Below are 17870 nucleotides of genomic sequence, written 5' to 3'. Positions count from 1 at the left end.
TATTCATTCATGAGACACACACACACACACACACAGAGAGAAAGAGAGAGAGAGAGGCAGAGACACAGGCAGAGGGAGAAGCAGGCTCCACGCAGGGAGCCCGATGTGGACTCGATCCTGGGTCTCCAAGATCCTGCCCTGGGCCGAAGGTGGCTCTAAACCGCTGAGCCACCCAGGCTGCCCTCAGTTGCCTTTTCAATCTCAAGATTCTTATCTCTTTTCCATTCTAGCAAAATTTCATCCATTCAATCTATTCTTCTTCAAAGCATCCTGATCTTTTATTATCATTTTTATTCCTTCCCTTATATTTTTAATTATTTTAACATACTGCTTTGGTATCTTTTTCAGATTGTTCTGTCATCCCAAATTCTTGGAAATAATTTTTCTATTTGTTATACTTGCCAACTCTCCTTCACAGTAGATGGTTTCTTCCTGTGATTTGTAACTGGTGTTTGTGAGCTCATCTTCAGTGAGATTGCTTTGTTCTGCGGGAGTCCTGTGTGTCCTGGGTTATGAAAATGGCCCCAGAGATCTGTTCTCTGTTTGTACCAACTGCTCCAAGGACCTCATCAGGGGAATATTTCTGTGTTGATTTTTCAGCTTGGGAATTCTTCAACCCATGGATAGCATAAATTTATAGATGCTACTCCCTTGAAGAGTTAAGGTTTTAAGTATTGATTTTTCCTAGGAATCTTTTTTCCCACCCAGAGCCCTAACCCAAGACAAGATTCACTGTTAGCTCTCTAGGTTGATGGGTTGATTCTTTCCTGAGGGGCAGCTCTAGCTATATAGGGGTCTCTGTTCCATGTCTCCTGAAGGTCACACCCCTTGACCCAAGGAGGGTTTGACTCTTCAGCCTCTGTCACTAGGGCCCATATCCAGGGCCAGAGCTCAACTCTGTGCACCTGACACCTGCGTGTTGCCCCACCCTTTCTTCAAGTTCTGCTGTGGTTCTAGTATCTTTCAGTTAACATTTTATTCTAAATTTCTCAGTGTTTTGTTTTGTTTTTTAAGAAATATGATTCTCATGGAGCCTCGGAAGGTCACACAGTGTGTTAGATTCAGCTCCAAGTTTATTTATTTTAAAAAATATTTTATTTATTTATTCATGAGAAACACACACACAGAGAGAGAGAGAGAGAGAGAAGCAGAGACACAGGTAGAGGGAGAAGCAGGCCCCACTCAGAGAGCCTGACGTGGGACTCGATCTTGGGTCTCCAGGATTACACCCTGGGCCGAAGGCAGGCGCCAAACCGCTGAGCCACCCAGGGATCCCCTCTCAGTGTTTTCAAAGGGAAAGATATCAATGTTGGTTCAGTCCATGATGTTTCCAGTCTGAAACCAGTGGTCTTGGTGTTTAGCAGAGCACCTTGGGGAGTCTTGGGACCTGCAGAGTTAGGCCTGGAGATAGTATTGGTTGGGGGTGGGGAGCTGAACATCTCTGCATAAGAAATAAACAGGGGTTTGAGGGTGAGGACAGGAGAACTGGTTTTGAGATAGAGGAAGAGGGACACCTGGGTGCGTCAGCGGTTAAGCATCTGCCTTCGGCTCAGGGTGTGATCCTGGAGTCCTGGGATCGAGTCCCACATCGGGCTCCCTGCTTGGAGCCTGCTTCTCCTCCCTCTGGCTATGTCTCTGCCTCTCTCTCTCTTTCTGTGTCTCTTTCTGTGAATAAATAAATAAAATCTTTTTTTAAAATTTTTATTTATTTATGATAGTCACACACACACACACACACACAGAGAGAGAGAGAGAGAGAGAGGCAGAGAGAGAAGCAGGCTCCATGCACCGGGAGCCCGATGTGGGATTCAATCCCAGGTCTCCAGGATCGCGCCCTGGGCCAAAGGCAGGCGCTAAACCGCTGCGCCACCCAGGGATCCCAAATAAATAAAATCTTAAAAAAAGAGATAGGGGAAGAATAAGGGGCCAGCAGGGATAAAGGAAGGCTCCTAAAGAATGAACAGTGAGAAATCCTGGTGGTGGATGGAGCACCTGAGTGGCTCAGTCAGTTAAGCATCTGCCTTTGGCTCAGGTCATGATTCTAGGATCCTGAGATTGAGCCTCATGGTGGGCCCCTGCTCAGTGAGGGGTCTGTTTCTCCTTCTCCCTCTGCCCCTCCCCACTGCTCATGTTCTCTCTCTCTCTCTCTCTGCCAAAAAAACTAAAATCTTAAAAAGAAGAAGTCCTGGTGATGGAAATATCTGAGGATCCTTGAAAACCGTGGTTGGTTGAGCTTCATTTAACTTTGTTCTCTGTGTTCAGCTGCACTATGCATCTTCCCTCCTCTCACACAGCAGGGGCCTATAGCTTCAGTCAAAGTTGTTGCTCACAAATACCTGTGTCAGGGATCCTGGAGGAAAACCAAAGAAAAGCCTAGCCTAGGGGCGCCTGGGTGGCTCAGTCCATTGAGCATCAGACTCTTAGTCTCAGCCCGGGTCATGATCTTAGGGTCACGGTGTCCAGCCCCATGTGGAGCCCCACATTGGGCTCTGCACTCAGTGGGGATCTGCTTGACATTCTCTTCTACCTCTCCTTTCTTTTTTTCTCTATCTCTCAAATAAGTACATATATTTTAAAAAGGAAAGAAAAAAGAGCCCATCTTGGGGTATGCTGGCTGCTGGCAAGAAAACATCCATAGGAAAGAAGACAGGAGAAGAAGGCTTCAGCAGAAGGAAGAAACAGGGCAAGGAAGAGCCTGGAGAAACATGGGGGCTTTGCTGACCTCCCCCACCCTGGAATCCCTGGAGCCTTTGAGGGGGAGGCAGTGGGTTCCCCTCTGGACCTAAACAGAAGGCTCAGCTGAGGCTTTTTACTTCAGCTCTAAGACTAGCACATCCCACTCTGCAAGAGGACTGGAAGCTCACACATGGGCTCCACACTCAGAATGGCCCCCCATAAACCCATGCTCCATGCACGACTTCACCCAAAGAGGCAACTGCTCACTAATCCAGAAGCCCCAGGTTTAGCCACCTCATCTCTGTGGAACACACCTGAGAACAAAGAAATGAGGTTTTAAAAACATATGCTGCCAACCATATGTCACATACTTTTGCACATTTTTCAAATGCCTTTAGGACTTTCACTCAGGAGCCAATTATCTTTGTTTTAGAATTAGCCAAAGAGTGAAGGCTCTGTGGCTGGCCCTCACCTCCTGCTGGATTGTCTCCTAGCAAATACATAACTCCTCGCCCAATCCACCAGTTTACCCAGAGATGTGGTTGAGCCAGGGGCTGCCCTGGCCAGACTGGGTCAAAGGTTCTCAGAGCTCTGGAGATGCACTGTGCTCATGACTCACTCCCCAGGGAGCCCACAAATGGCTCCAGGGGACCCATCTTCCAGCAGGAAAGGCACTGGTGTCCCCTCCAATAAGGGAAGGGCTGCCCTTCTGTGGTGAGGGATTGAGGTAGGCACCTTTGTTCCCATTTTGCAGATGAGAAAGCTAAGGCTTAGAAAGGGCAATTAGCTGGCCTGGGGGGTTATGGCTGTTCATTGGTGAATTCAAGACTGGAACCCAGCTCTGTCTGGCTCTAGAGTTTATGTACTTGCCCACTCTGTTGTCTTCCCTCCCTAGTAACTCTGGAGAGTCCATCCCATTCCTCCAGCTCAACAGCTGGGCACCCCTGCCCCACTGATCTCATCCATCATTATACGACTGGCAACTCCCAGATCTGCATGCCCAGACCTTCCTCTTCCCCAAGCTTCCACCTGGATTCCTAGGTGCCCTTGGGCCCCCTGACTTGATGGCTCACAGCTGCCTTAGACTCAGATCTCTTCCCAGACTTGCTCTCAGCAGGTGAGTGTCCCTCCCTGGGAAGCTGGCATCACCTCCCACTGTTGCCAGGCTTGACTTCGGCTCTCCTGTTGTACCCTCTTCAGCCCTGCACTGCCTCCTCCTTGCCGCCCCAACCCATCACTCCTGATGCTCTGCACCTGTGTTCAACCCTCTGCGGCTCCTCTGCCTGATGGATCTTTCCCCAGAGTGAATTGTTCCAGGCCCAGACCCAAGGCTCCTGCTCAGAATCCTGCAGCAATTCCGTTTTCTACAGAATCAAGTCCAAGCCCTCCTGAGCATGGCCAGTGTGATCTAGGTCCTTGCTGCGAGCTCTGCCCACACTCTGGAGGACCAGCGTTCCACTCTACCACTGGGCTAGATAGGGCTTATGGCCTACCTAATCTGCATTTTCTCCTTCTTCCTTCACAAGAGAACCCTGATTTTTAGCAGCTCCTCCAATAGAGACCACATTCCTCAGTTTCCCTTGCAGCTAGTTGTGGCCACATGACAAAATTCAGGCCAATGAAATGTCAATGTAAATGTTACATAAACCTTCCAATGAGTCAGCTTATAGGGAGTTGACTTAGCTGAGAGGAATGCCCTTTTGGGTCTTTCTCCTTCCTGCTACCTGGAATGCTGATGTGCTGGCTGGAGCCCCAGCAGTCCTTTTGGTCCCTAAAGTAATCTTGAGTATGGAGGCCAGTGCTAGAATGGTGGAGCAGAAAAGTAGAGAGAATCTTGGGCTCCTTATGACCATAGAGCTGTCATGGTTACCCTAGATTGTCTACTTTCAACTTTTTTTACGTGAAAAAGAAGTGAACAGGTCTTCTTTAAGTCACTATTCTTTTGGATGTTCGGTGATACAGAGGCAATCCTGATCTTACGTGATACAACCAGATAGCAATGTGCACAATTACATTTCTACGTGTGCATGTGTGGTTCTTCCTTCCTGGAATGCCTTTCTTTCCTTTCTTGCTGTTGAAGTCCTAATTAGGTTGCAAGTATCAATTTTATTTTTTATTTTTATTTTTTTAAGATTTTATTTATTCACGAGAGACACACAGAGAGAGGCAGAGGCATAGGCAAAGGGAGAAGCAGGCACCATGCAGGAAGCCTGATGTGGGACTCAATCCTGGGACTCCAGGATCACGACCTGAACCAAAGGCAGATGCTCAACCACTGAGCCATCTGGGCACCCCTGCAGTTAATCAATTTTAATGTCTGTTACTCCACAAAACCTTCACCCATTCTCTGGGTGTAACAACCCCCTGCTGAAGCCATGGTTTTCCCAGCCTCAGTTTGGTCCTTTCAGAGTATCAAGGTGTATTTGAATTGACTGAGGGACAAGAAGTGAGTTTTCTCCAATTTCTAGAGAAATTGGTACAGTGCTTGACACATAGGAGGTGCTCAGTAAATTTTTGTTGAACACACACACAGACATGACACTCACCCACCCCCAGGGCAGCTGCCAGAGACTTCCAGGACAGACTCACTGACAGATGTGGGTGGGGAAATGGGGACACAGGGAGAAGGAAAACAGGAAAACAAACCCAAACCTCTCCCCTCCCCCTTTCTCTTACCTCTGATCACCCAACTGGCCCCCTAGGGTGCTTCCTTCCTCTGGCTCCCCTGATAGGCTCCACACTCGCACATGGAAGGTTCCCTGGTGTTGGTAAGGCAGGAGCCAGGGGGGCGAGGCAGTGGTGGCAGTGGATTTGGCCCACAGGAGAATCAGGGCCAGGAATATCTCGACAGGGCAGCGGGATAGAAGGAACAGCACACGCCTAACTAGGACTGGCTGCTTCGCTGGCACATCCTAGCCTCCCTATCCTGACTTCCAGACCCCGAGGCCCAGGGTAGGGGTCTAGCTATTGACTCAGAGGATATGCTAGCCTCCCAGAGTTTTTGGGTGGCTCATCAGCAGGAATTGAGTGGGCAGGAAGGGGAACAAGTGTCCAAAGATGCAGGTGGAAGCCTGCGTGGTCTCCTAACCGCTCCCCTCCGGGGGATCAGACCCACAGTCAATTCCGTTTCTCTCCACCAGGCGGCAGTGCTAGCTAAGCCCTCTGGCTTCTAGGGAGGATTTTCCAAGTGTGGATACTCCATCATTCATCAGTTTACTCAGAATCAGAGTTTTAGGGCTGGAAGGGAATGTAGCCAATATGTAATTAAGGTACAATTGACATTCAGTTTGAGAGTCCACCTGGATGAATTCAAGATAGAGGACGGTTCTAGCACCCTGGAGGCTTCTTTATGCCCTCTTCCCAGTCATTAATTCCCAAAGGTAAGCACTGTCCTGATTTCTAACACCACAAATTAGTTTAGCTTGTTCTTCAACTTCATATAAGTAGAGGGATGCAATGGATGCTTTTTGCATTTTCTCTTAAGTCAACATCACATCAGTGAGGTTTAACCATGTTGTTGTGGCTAACAGTACTTTGTTTTTATTGCAATGAATCTTCTATGGTCCTTGCGGCAAGAACCTCAGTTGACCACACGGAAGTTCTCCAGTCCTGAAGCGGGATCTGAGCAGCATGTCAGAGCATCAGCACAACGGACATTTGGGCTGTTTCTAGTCTGGGGCTGTTATGAATAACACTGCTCCGAGGATTCACGTACCGGTCTTTGTGGACAAATGCACCCAAGCCTGTTGGGCATTCACCTAGGAGAGGCATGTCTGGGTCATTAGGTAGGCGTACCAGCAACGTCAGGAGGCACTGACACGCTGCCCTACTTGGCACTCACAAATCCTCGCTGACCACCTACTGTGCACATGGCCCTGATTGAGGGGCTGGTTTCTAGGCTCGGCAGCCCCTTGCCCTCTGAGATTTCCACCCAGTGGGGAACAGCTGAACACAGGCAAGTGTAATAAGGTAGGGGTCCCAGGGCCCTGGTGGTGGGAGGGACAAGGGGCCAGGCTGCCTAGCTGTCTCCAGATTGGGCTGGGCTTCCACTGGCTTTCCATTTCTGCTCCACCACAGTTGGCCTGGACCCTGGACAAGCGCTCAGCTTCCTTAGCTGTATGGTGGGTATTGAAACAGCTGTCCAGCAGCTTCTCAGAGCACTTGAGGCTACTTAGGAAACGCTTCTTTGGAAGCCCTTTGAAATGATGCAGCCTGGGCAAATGATGAGGGCTGACTGCCAGTGAGGGAACCCTGGGGAAGGATGAGGGACTATGAGGGGGCTCGGGGACAGGAGAGGAGGCGGAGAGGCCTTGGAAGCCTCAGCCTTCTGACCTCCCTGCCTGGGGGTGCCCCTCCTAGCTTTGAGGGGCTCAGCACATCCTGCAGTACCGACTATAGCCACCAGGGGACGCTTCAAGAACTGTCTGAAGGCTTCCCTCCTCCAAAGGGCCAGTCAAACTCCTTTGGAGCAGACATGCACACAGCCTTGCTGTGTAGGTGGCTTGGACACGACAGAAGGTCTCCGACGAGAGGTGGCCTCTGTCTCACTCAGGTAACCCTTTAGCAATTATCCATAAAGCTCCTACTCTGGGGTCAGCACAAACAGGGAGGGACCACTATATGCTCAGAAGGCTACAAAGTGGCCTAAATGAAGAGGCATGGGGGGGGGGGCACAGTGACAGAGGGGAAGCAAGCCCCCACAGATCCCACGATACAGACATATGGCTCCTAGCTGCCTGTGACCAGAGCCCCAGAGCCCTTAGTTACTGATGTAAGGACCTGTAAAAATACCTCAGGAAATAAGATTACATTGCAACCCGAAAAGTCCATGGGATGCTCTTCTGCCCGCGAGAACGAACATAATGTGCCATGCTTGCAAGAAAAAATAATAATGCTAGTTTGCATCTTATCGATAGTTCCAGGAGGTAGGATTTCTGCCCTTGTACTCTACAGATGACAGCAGTAATGCAATCTGCTGAGAATTACCCCCAATTCCAGGTCCCCTAAAGCGGAACAACCAGGGCCCTGAAGCAGAACCATCAGCTTACCACAAACAGTCAGGGAGATGCTGGGTCATCAAGAAAGGAAATATCAGAGCCCACATAATCCCTAATCAATCAGCATGATCCAAGACCCTGAGTTTTCATCGTTTAAAAACCCCGGCTTGTAAGCCATCGGGGAACTCAGGACTGGAAGCATTAGCCCCGCATTCTCCTGGCTGGTGCCACACCAACAAATAGCCTATCTTTCTTTACTGCAAAAGCTCTGTCAGCTTTTATTGGCTTGGTTCCGTTACAGTAGCACAGGGGTTAACGTACTTCTCTTGAGCCAGAGGCCCAAGGCCAAGTCCTGATTCGAAGTTTACTGACTTGTGATGGTGAACAACTTGCTTCCCTTCTTTGTGCCTCGGTTTCCCAGTTTGTAAAATGGGGATCATTATAATGAACAGATATTTTTGAGAAATAACCATGAGGATTAGCAAGTTAATACAGTATTGGTCTGGGGCACCTGGATGGCTTAGTGGTAGAGTGTCTGCCTTTGGCTCAGGGTGTGACCCCGAGGTCCTGGGATCAAGTCCCACATCGGGCTCCCTGCAGGAAGTCCGCTTCCCCCTCTACCTATGTCTCTGCCTCTGTGTGTGTGTCTCTCATGAGTAAATAAATATAAGCTTTAAAAAAAATACAGTACTGGACTTAGAACACTGAGTGTGTGACGGAGGTGCTGCCTTGGGCACCCCTGAGCCTTAGATGTCAGGCCTGAGGTGGGATGGCAGTTCCTCAGAATGCCTACTCCCCCTGAGTTCCTGCAGATGGAACTATACCGCATCAGCCATTGGCATCAGGTAGCCTGATGTCTACAGCTTGCCAGATAATTTTCCACCAGGGCTGAGGGGACCTGATTTCCCTGATAAGCTTCCATAATCACTTCTTTTATAAGGTTGGTTTATCAACACGTGATCCTGGCTCCAGCCCTCTGGTCACCATCCAAGGCAGCCAATGATGCAGGTAAAGCCAGAGTGGGGGAGGAGGGAGGAGGGAATTTGGGGCCCCAGCACTGCCCAGAGATAAGGCGATGCCTTAAGCCTGAATCCCTCAGGTTGGACCAGCAGGGGCCTTTACCTCAGACTAGACTAGCTGGAACCACCAACGTTGAACTCGCTGTGATTGCTATTGACTTTTCTCACCAGTTTGCCTTTGGCCTTTGGAAGATTACTTCTAGAGGGGGAAACAGAGGGAGCCTGGCCAGGGGTGTGGTGTGAAAGAGAAGGTCCAGGGTCCAGGCAACATCTTCTGAGGGCAACTGGGGCCAGACTGATGTCATCTCTCCATTGCCAAGACTAAAGTCACGGCATGTCAGGGCTAGAGGGGCCAACAGACCAGCTTATTTTGGCTTCTTGCTTTACACACAGGGACACCAGGGCCCAGGGAGGGCAGGGGAAGGCAAGAAAACACAGGAGGCAGAACCTGGGTCTCCAGATCCTCCATCCTTTCCCATCTCCACAGCCTCCTCGGCCCGGTCAGCAGCACCACTGTCTCCAACTGCTCCAGGGACATGTATCCCTTCGCTGAGTTCAGAGTACTCACTGATCACGGCCTTGATCTGGGGTCTTGGGAAGGGCTCAGCCTGGGGGTGAGGGCCAGGGAACTCACAAGCCTCTGAGCTAACCCGAGGCCTTGCCACCTAAAGTGGGTTCCACAGAAACACCTTGTTAGAAATGGAACATCTCAGGGGATCCCTGGATAGCTCAGCGGTTTAGTGCCCGCCTTTAGCCCAGGGTGTGATCCTGGAGACCCAGGATCAAGTTATTGGGCTTCTTGCATGAAGCCTGCTTCTCTCTCTGTCTGTGCCTCTCATTAATAAATAAATAAAATCTTAAAAAAAAAAAAAAAAGGAATATCTTAGCCAGAGTCCTACACCTTCTGAGCCAATCAGCATTTTATTTATTATTTTAAAAATTTTACTTATTTATTCATGAGAAACAGAGAGAGGCAGAGGGAGAAGCAGGCTCCATGCAGGTAGCCCAACATGGGACTCTATCCCAGGTCTCCAGGATCAGGCCCTGGGCTGAAGGTGGCGCTAAACCACTGAGCCACCGGGACTGCCCTAGCCTCAGTTTTCCTATAAAAATGGAGAGGGCGAAAGATCTCTGACTTGTTTTGTTTTTAAATAGACACCACACCCAACATAAGGCTTGAACTCACAACCCTGAGATCACCTGAGGATCAAGAGTCAATTGCTCTACAGATGGAAACGGCCAGATGCCCCAGATCTTTCACTTCGCAGCCAGAGCCAACACACCAGGAGCCAGGCCTTTGGCACGACCTCCTGGTGGGACTATGTGTGTTTTGCAGCGGATTCTGGAGAGCGGAATTCCAGCTCCAGCAGGGTTGGGGGAGCAATCAAGACCTCTCCCATTCTGCCCAATTTTCTCCTTTTCCCTCTGCCTAAGACCCAGGGCTGGGGCAACTTCATAGGTCCTGGGATGCAGCTAATTCAATTCAGTCCACTTCAGCAACACTGATTAGGCACCGCCTGTGTGCCCGGGTCTGTAGCAGTAGAATCTCCACCCTGACTGTGCATTAGAATCATCCTGGGTGCCTTTAAAAATGACTGATGCTGGACCACCCCCCACCCCCAGGCCACTGCAATCAGAGTCTCTGGGAGCAGTCTGGGCATAAGTACTTACTAATGTGCCTCAGGCGATCATAACGCACAGTGGGGCTCAGAACAGCTGGTCAGAAGTGAGGGAGTCTATCCTAAATCCTACTCAGGCCATCTCCCGAGTCCCTGCTTCCTTTCCGTCGGTCGGCCAGCTGTGGCAGTTCTGCTGTGAGCCAGGCGCAGTCATCAGGAAATTCCCTGGGTATCATAACTCGTGACAGCCACATCTAATTAATCATCAACCTTGTAACATGATCCTGCCCATAACGAGGGGACCTGCTGAGTCTTTGGAAACCTGTCCACTGGTCTTCTCCAGACAATTCCTTCCAGACCCAGGGACCTGTGCCCGAGGACCCCAGGCTGATGGGAGCCCAGCTCTGCTCCGAGGCTGGTAAGTGGGAGCCCCAAGCTTGGTCCCTAGACCGGGGATGCAAGAATGAGAGGGGAGGCTGTGGAACCTTGGGAGAATCACTTTTCCCCTAGGGCTTCAGTTTCTTCATCTGCAGGCCAGGGCCAATGCAACTCACCCTGCCCACAAGCTTACGGGACTGCTAGAAGCACAAACCAAAAGGTTGCCAGGCACAATAGTTCTCTGAGAGCCTCACCTGAAAGCACAGTGTTCCCTTAGCATGCAGGACAGGGGATGGAGAGCCTGGTCTTTTACCACCAGACACCAGGATTGCATCTCAGAACACCGCTCCCTCCCAGGCAGAGAGCCTGGAGTCTCAGCCCTTGGCTCCCCAGGGGCACAGAAGCCTCACACAGCAGTAGCAGGTAGCACCCAGAGCTCCGTGGGAAAGAAGGTGGTAAGGAGGGTGGGGACCAAGCCACTGTAGCTGCTGCTGTGGCAACTGTGTTTTGGATTCCAGGTCATGGCAGTGCCACAAAGGAGGCAGCGTAGGAGTGCGGGGGCCGGAGCTGGGCTCCGGCTCCTCTGCTCCTCACTGTGGAGATGTGCAGAACCACCCCAAACTCAGTTCCTTCTGAGTGCTTCCCTTCAGGCTGTGGGAGGAGTGAAAGAAGCTGTAAGGGGTAATGCGTGCCTGGCACCCAAGGGCTTTGATGGCTGGAGGGGTGGCCAGGAGGATAATAAAGATCCAGGGACGTCCTTGCAGAGCAGAGGGCTGACCCTCAGTCACTTAGATTCCAAGAGACTTACTGCAAAGATTCTCTTTGAATCAGCCTCAGGGTGTGGGGTGGGGAGGGGAGACATCCAAAAGTTGTGACACCTGTCTCAGGGGGTAGTTAACTCCTCACATTTAGGATCTCTAGGCAGGTCCTTGGCAGGCCAAACATATTGATCCCATTGGTGGATAAGGAGACCTGTACCAAGAGAGGCAGTAGGCAACAGCAATTAGCATCTGGGTATCAGTCCTGGCTGCCCTCCATAGAGCCTCCTGGATGCCTCAGCGACTCTGCAGTGGGCCCAAAGACAATCCATCCGATGTCAGGGCCCTTGACTCTGGCTCCTGGTCACTGTCTATGCCTATCCAGGGACTCTCCCTTGTTTGTGCATAGCCTCCAGGAAAAGGCATCTGGGCAGACCATCAGGAAGGAAGGGAGAGATGAAGATATTCCAGAAGGGGATGAAGGTTGTGCAGGGGGCTTGGGTGAGGGAGGAGTGAACTTGGATAGCAAGGCCCTATGAGCGTGTTCAGAGGTCCCCAAGGCCACAGTGAGTGCTTGTCCCTAATGCCTCATGTGAGAGAACCATGGTAGGCTTGCCTTTGGCCTGAATCCATCAGAGACAGATTCCCTATGACCTCAAGGGTATCCCTTGTACCTGACCAGATTTAGCCTCTCCTCCTTCTGACCTTCTGGAATCTTGCAGGCTTGTGAGTAGTCAGAGAAGTGTGGCTGGGAAAACTGGTAAGATCCAGGAGGGCAGGGGCCTGCTTTCTGGGTTGGGGTCTAGTTCAAGTTCCAATGGAATTCGCTTCCATTTCCAGCTTCCATCTTCCAACCCAGAAAGAGCAGGACAGGAGGGGAGGAGGGGAGGAGAGAGAGGAGAGGCGTAGCACTGGCTCAGTGCAGGAAGCTCACCAGCTTCCTCCAGGCTCAGGCCTGAAGCTTGAGAGGAAGGGCTGCCCAGGAGGGAACTTCCCCTCCCAGCTGCCAAGTGGAGTGGGGTTGGGAAGTCCCCTGATTGTAAAACCCAGCCCTGGGGCTTGGCTGGCCCAGTCCAGGATTCTGGGCGGCAGACCTGGGACTCCCTCTCCAGCCTATGCCTCCTCCCGCTACCTCCCCTTGTGCAGGAGCCGTTGGATTCCTTTCTCTCCTAGGAAAAGGGAGTCACCCTCTCTGTGGACCATGGCCTTCACAATATGGTGCAGGTTCTCTGTGGGACAACCATAAAGTCAGACAGAGAGGAAAACAGCACCAATACCAGGACCCATCTCCACAAGCTAAGCACAATTAGCAAGCCCGTCTCCTCTCAGATTGTTTCTAGATACAGATAGAATATATATGTGCATATTAAACATAATATATGTGTATATTAAACATATATGTGTCGAACAAAACCTGGATCATATTATAGCTACTGTTCTAAAACCTGCTCTACTTAATGCCAATAACCATTACCAGGTACCGAGAGCCAGCACAGGCAGGGGTTCCTTTCATTTTCACAGCATCTGAATTTCGCGATGGAACTCGCACCCCAGGCCCGCAAAGCAGGTTCCTCCTCAGGCTTCATCAGCTCTCCCGAGGTCCCCTGAATGGGGGCGGGGCGGGGCGGGGCGGGGCGGGGGCAGAGGACTCGGCCGAGCGGGTGGTCCGGCCCGGGCCGCGCCGACTCTGCCCCGCCTCCCCGCAGACCCCAAGGCGCCGCGGGAGACCCTCCGCTTCCACCTGGAGGCCAAGGGCGCGCAGGTGCGGCTGGACGCCCGCGGGAGCACCGCGCGCAGGCGCGCCACGTTCCACGACGGCATCGTGTTCAGCCAGCGGCCGGTGCGGCCGGGCGAGCGGGTGGCGCTGCGCGTGCTGCGGCACGAGAGCGGCTGGTGCGGCGGGCTCCGCGTGGGCTTCACGCGCCTGGACCCCGCGCGGGTGTCCGCGCCCAGCCTGCCGCCCTTCGTGTGCCCGGACCTGGAGCAGCAGAGCCCGACGTGGGCGGCCGTGCTGCCCGAGGGCTGCGCGCTGGCCGGGGACGTAGTCCGCTTCTGGGTGACCCGGCGCGGCCGGCTCTTCGCCACGGTCAACGCGGGCCCCAGGCTCCTGCTGCGCAAGGGTGTGCTCACGGGCGCCCCGCTCTGGGCCGTGATGGACGTGTACGGGACCACCAAGGCCGTCGAGCTGCTGGGTGAGGCGGCGGGACCCAGGCGCCGCCCCTGGGTGGGAGGTGGAGGCTCGGGTGGCACCCCCCCCACACACAGCCGGGGGTGGGGGTGGGGGTGGGGTGGGGAGATCGCTCAGGTTTTCTTTCTTTTTTTTTTTTTTTTTAAATTTTTATTTATTTATGATAGTCACAGAGAGAGAGGGGGGCAGAGACACAGGCAGAGGGAGAAGCAGGCTCCATGCACCGGGAGCCTGACGTGGGATTCGATCCCAGGTCTCCAGGATCGGGCCCTGGGCCAAAGGCAGGCGCCAAACCACTGCACCACCCAGGGATCCCGTGAAACCCCCCTTTAACGGATGTTTGGAATGCTAGTCATATCTTAGCGTTCTCTAGGGACAAGGCTGCTCTCCCTTTGACTGGGTCTTGTCCATCTGGCATCCCCAGCGCCCATCTTCATACCTGACACTGGGCAGGAGCTGACGCAACAACCATATATGAAAACCTGGGGATCCCTGGGTGGCGCAGCGGTTTGGCGCCTGCCTTTGGCCCAGGGCGCGATCCTGGAGACCCGGGATCGAATCCCACATCGGGCTCCCGGTGCATGGAGCCTGCTTCTCCCTCTGCCTGTGTCTCTGCCTCTCTCTCTCTCACTGTGTGCCTATCATAAATAAAAATTAAAAAAAAAATAAAGGGGGGTTTCACAAAGGGAGAGATTGGGGACCAGGTTTTGCCCCTAAGTAGTTCACAAGAGTCAAGGGTGGCAAGCAAAGGGAACATAAGTGTGAGGGTTAGAGGTGCACAGGAAGACTGGTTGTGCAGTGGGGGTAAAGTGAGCCATTCCGTCAATGGGTAGGGAAACAGGAACCGTCCGTCTAGCCACCTGAAAGGAGAGTGGATTTCAGGGAGAGTGGATACAGGAAACACCCATAAAAAGAAATATTGGGGTTCCTGTGCTCCTCCACCACCTATACAAGCAGTCCATTCTCTCCTCCGTTTTTAAAATCACTTGTCACAGCTGCTGAGGTCTCACCGCCCCCCTCCCCCCACACACCTGTTTTGGTTGGTCTGGCGTGAGCCCAAGCACCTGTTTTCCCCACCACCTGGGGGATTTTAGTGCACATCTGGGTTTAGGAAGGCAGGTAAGGCTGAGGTTCTCCAGTCAGGCAGTGATAATAGGGCAAAGAGGACTCGGCCGAAAAGAAGGGTGGGGTGGTTTAGGAAAAAGAATCTACAGCCTCACAAAGTCTCTGCTGGGTTAAACTGGGGAGGGGATGGTTGGGGCCGTAAGACCAGTGCGGAGCTCCAGCACTGTAACCCAGGAAAGAAAGCCCATGCAGTTACCTCAAGAGCTGGGAAGGGACTGTGGGAGCACCCTGGCTTTGCTTTCCCTGGGCCCTAAGTCTCCCTCTCTGCCTCAGATCCCACAGCCAGTGCCTTCCCCTCAACCATGCCATGGGCCGTCGGTGATGAGACTCTGCAGCCTGAAGGTGAGTGGCTTCCCCCAGCACCAGGGACTCCCCAGGACTCCAGCACCAGAGGCACCAGGGGAGGCCCCAGCTCTGGAAGCTCACTAAAGTCTTTCCAAGTCTCACAATGTCTCCCGCAGGCTTTACGTCAAAAGATTGGGTGCTGCCTATGGGAAACCTAAAAGCAACTTAACAGCTCTGCCTTCTAGAACATTCACTAACTTTACAAATTACAAGAGCACATTCATGAACAAATAATGTGATTTTGTCCCTGCTTTAAAAAGCAGTCCATGTTCATAATAAAAAATTTGCCAAACAGAAATAAAATAAATATTAAAGAATATATATGGAAGTTAAAAAAAAAAAAAAAAAGAAAAATCACCCGTGACCTCTTAGGTGGATTTTCTCCTACTATTTTGTAGTCATATTTCTATGGGAAATTGTGCTCTGTTTTCCTTTTTTCAAAGTTGAACTTTTGTACGTACATTATGGCTTTCTTCCCAGTTGTTTTCTTTTTTGTTTGTTTGTTTGTTTTAGATTTCATTTATTTGAGAGAGGTTTGGGGAAAAGGAACAGGAGGAGAGGGAGCAGGAGGGGCAGAGGGAAAAGCAGACTCCCCGCTGAGCAGGGAGCTCAGTGCTTCAATCTCAGGACCCTGGGATCACAACCTGATCCAAAGGCAGACACTTAACCGACTGACCACCCAAGCGCCGCCCCCCCCAGGTTTTTTTCATTTGATTATGTTGAGAACATTTTCTCGTGAGGTAATCTTCAGAATAGGACTGTGTGGTTCTCTGCCCTAAGTTATAGCGTGGGTAGGCTGCTTGCTGTTTGCCCCCATGTGCCCCAACTGGTGTTGTCCCCTTTTCCAGCCACAGCAGGGGAGGGGTGCATCATCTGCTTCCACCATGCTGCCAACACCTGCCTGATTCCCTGTGGCCACACACACTTCTGCAGCTACTGCGCCTGGAGGGTCTTCAGGGACTCTGCAAAGTGCCCTGTATGTCGCTGGGAGATCAAGACCATGGTGCCTGTTCGGGGCCCTCCTACTCCGAGGACTGGAGAGGGCCTCCTGATGCGGATGGCAGATTGGGTCTAGCTCCGAGCCTGGCCTCTGCAGAGGGAGGAGGTGCAGGTCCACTCGCCTTCTGGAGAATAGTCAGAAGAGCTGGTCAACAACAAGGATAGCAGAGAGAGGAGGCAATGACTCTTTCCCCCTCCCCGACAGATTGGGGCCAGTGGAGAAACGAGGACCCCCTTTTTCTGCCCACACTAGAACTATCTCCCTGGTGGCATTCCTGGCTATAGAAAGTGGTTCATTTGTGCCCAGGGCTTGCCAAGGCTTTTGGCTGGCCACTTGGTACAGCACCATAGGACAGACCTAGCAATGCTTGCTAGGTACATATAGGTCGTGTCAATGAGAAAGGCCTTTATTCAGAGATGGAGCAGCCTGATCCCTGGTTTTATCGGGGAGGAAGTTAAGATACTGGCATGTAGCTGGTGGAAGCCCAGCCCACCCTGGGGTATTGAGGAGCCTGGACCAGACACAGGGAGGCATCTGGGTGGAATGTTTATACTCCTGTGTGAAAGCTGGGTCCCCTCTGACAAGTCCTCCGTAAAGTGGATCAGTGGTTACCCACCCTGCCTGCCTTGCAGGGTGATTGTGAGATCCCAGTGAGATCACATATCTGCAGATGTTTCTGCACACGAGCCTGTACTGTTGTTGCTGTGCTTATTTCCTTGCCAATTTCTGAGGTGTCAAAATAAAATGTATCTTTTGTAAAGTATTCTGTAATGAGTATGTCCCCTTTGCCGCAGTCATGGGGGATGGATGGAGCTGTGGGCTGCCGGGATGCTGGGGCATTTGGGAACATACCTCTGTCCTCTATAGACACACCCTAGGCTTGCAGTGGACTGACTGGGTGGGGCTCCGACTCTCAGGCCTGTGGACTTTGTTCTGAGCATATGAGGGGGATAGTTCTGTGCTTCCAGCCCTGACATCACAGCCAGGCTTTGCCCTGGCCACCGTTGGTTTGAGGGGACTGCCAGGAAGCTCTGGCTCCTGAATGAGAGAGGAGTTGACCCGGGAGCCCACCTCAGCAGGTGCTCATGTTAGGACAAGCCATACTTATTATTTTTCTATTGTTCCTTGCTCCATGACTGGTGGGGAGGTATCCCCTGGGAAAGAGGGCTAAAAGGGCAATTCCAACCTTTTGTGCTCAAAATTGTCATGATGGGCACCCTCATAAATTGCCTCCCTACCCACACCATTGCTAACCAGTGGGTTAGGGCATTGGGTTTGGTGACCCTGGAATAGCTTACACTCTGGAATAGGATCCCCTCTCCATCACTCATGAACGTTGGTTGTGTTACTTGACTCCTGTGAGCCTCAGTTTCTTCATATGTAAAGTGAAAATAAGATCTTTTTTTTTTGTTGGCGAGTGTGAGTATCATAAGTATGAAACTTGTAGCTTTTATGAAGTACTCAAAACATGGCATCTGCCTTCTCCTGAAAAAGGCATCTCCTAGGGGAAGCAGCCAAGAGATCAATGGGCTAGGTGTCAGGGATCAGGGTGTGAGTCCTGACAGCCCACTGACTTTTACCATGGGCCCCCATGTCACCCCAGTATCTTGGAATGATTCCTATAGATCCTTTTTTTTCCTTCCTTTAAAGTTTCTTTTTGTTTTTAAATCCAGAGACTTGTAGGACAAGGGCAGTACTTTAATCCTATTTCCAGTGAATACCTTCTTATTAGTTAACACCTGAGCAAGCCTGATCTTAGACATGA

The 17870-nt window shown here is 51.6% G+C and overlaps 1 protein-coding gene across 1 annotated transcript; it reads left to right on the top strand.

The window, feature by feature from the left end:
• Positions 1-8616: 8616 nt before the first annotated feature.
• NEURL3 (neuralized E3 ubiquitin protein ligase 3) lies at positions 8617-16868 on the top strand. Its single transcript, XM_041754210.1, has 5 exons — positions 8617-8681; positions 9848-10729; positions 13154-13639; positions 15034-15102; positions 15954-16868. The coding sequence occupies exons 2-5, from the start codon at positions 10702-10704 to the stop codon at positions 16178-16180; spliced, it is 810 nt and encodes a 269-aa protein (XP_041610144.1). The 5' UTR covers positions 8617-8681; positions 9848-10701; the 3' UTR covers positions 16181-16868.
• The last annotated feature ends 1002 nt before the right edge of the window (positions 16869-17870 follow it).

Source organism: Vulpes lagopus, chromosome 5, assembly GCF_018345385.1.
Source record: "Vulpes lagopus strain Blue_001 chromosome 5, ASM1834538v1, whole genome shotgun sequence".
Classification (NCBI taxonomy): Eukaryota; Metazoa; Chordata; class Mammalia; order Carnivora; family Canidae; genus Vulpes; species Vulpes lagopus.
The sequence above is the reverse complement of the archived record's forward strand: the minus strand, read 5'-3'. Positions and strand labels throughout refer to the sequence as shown.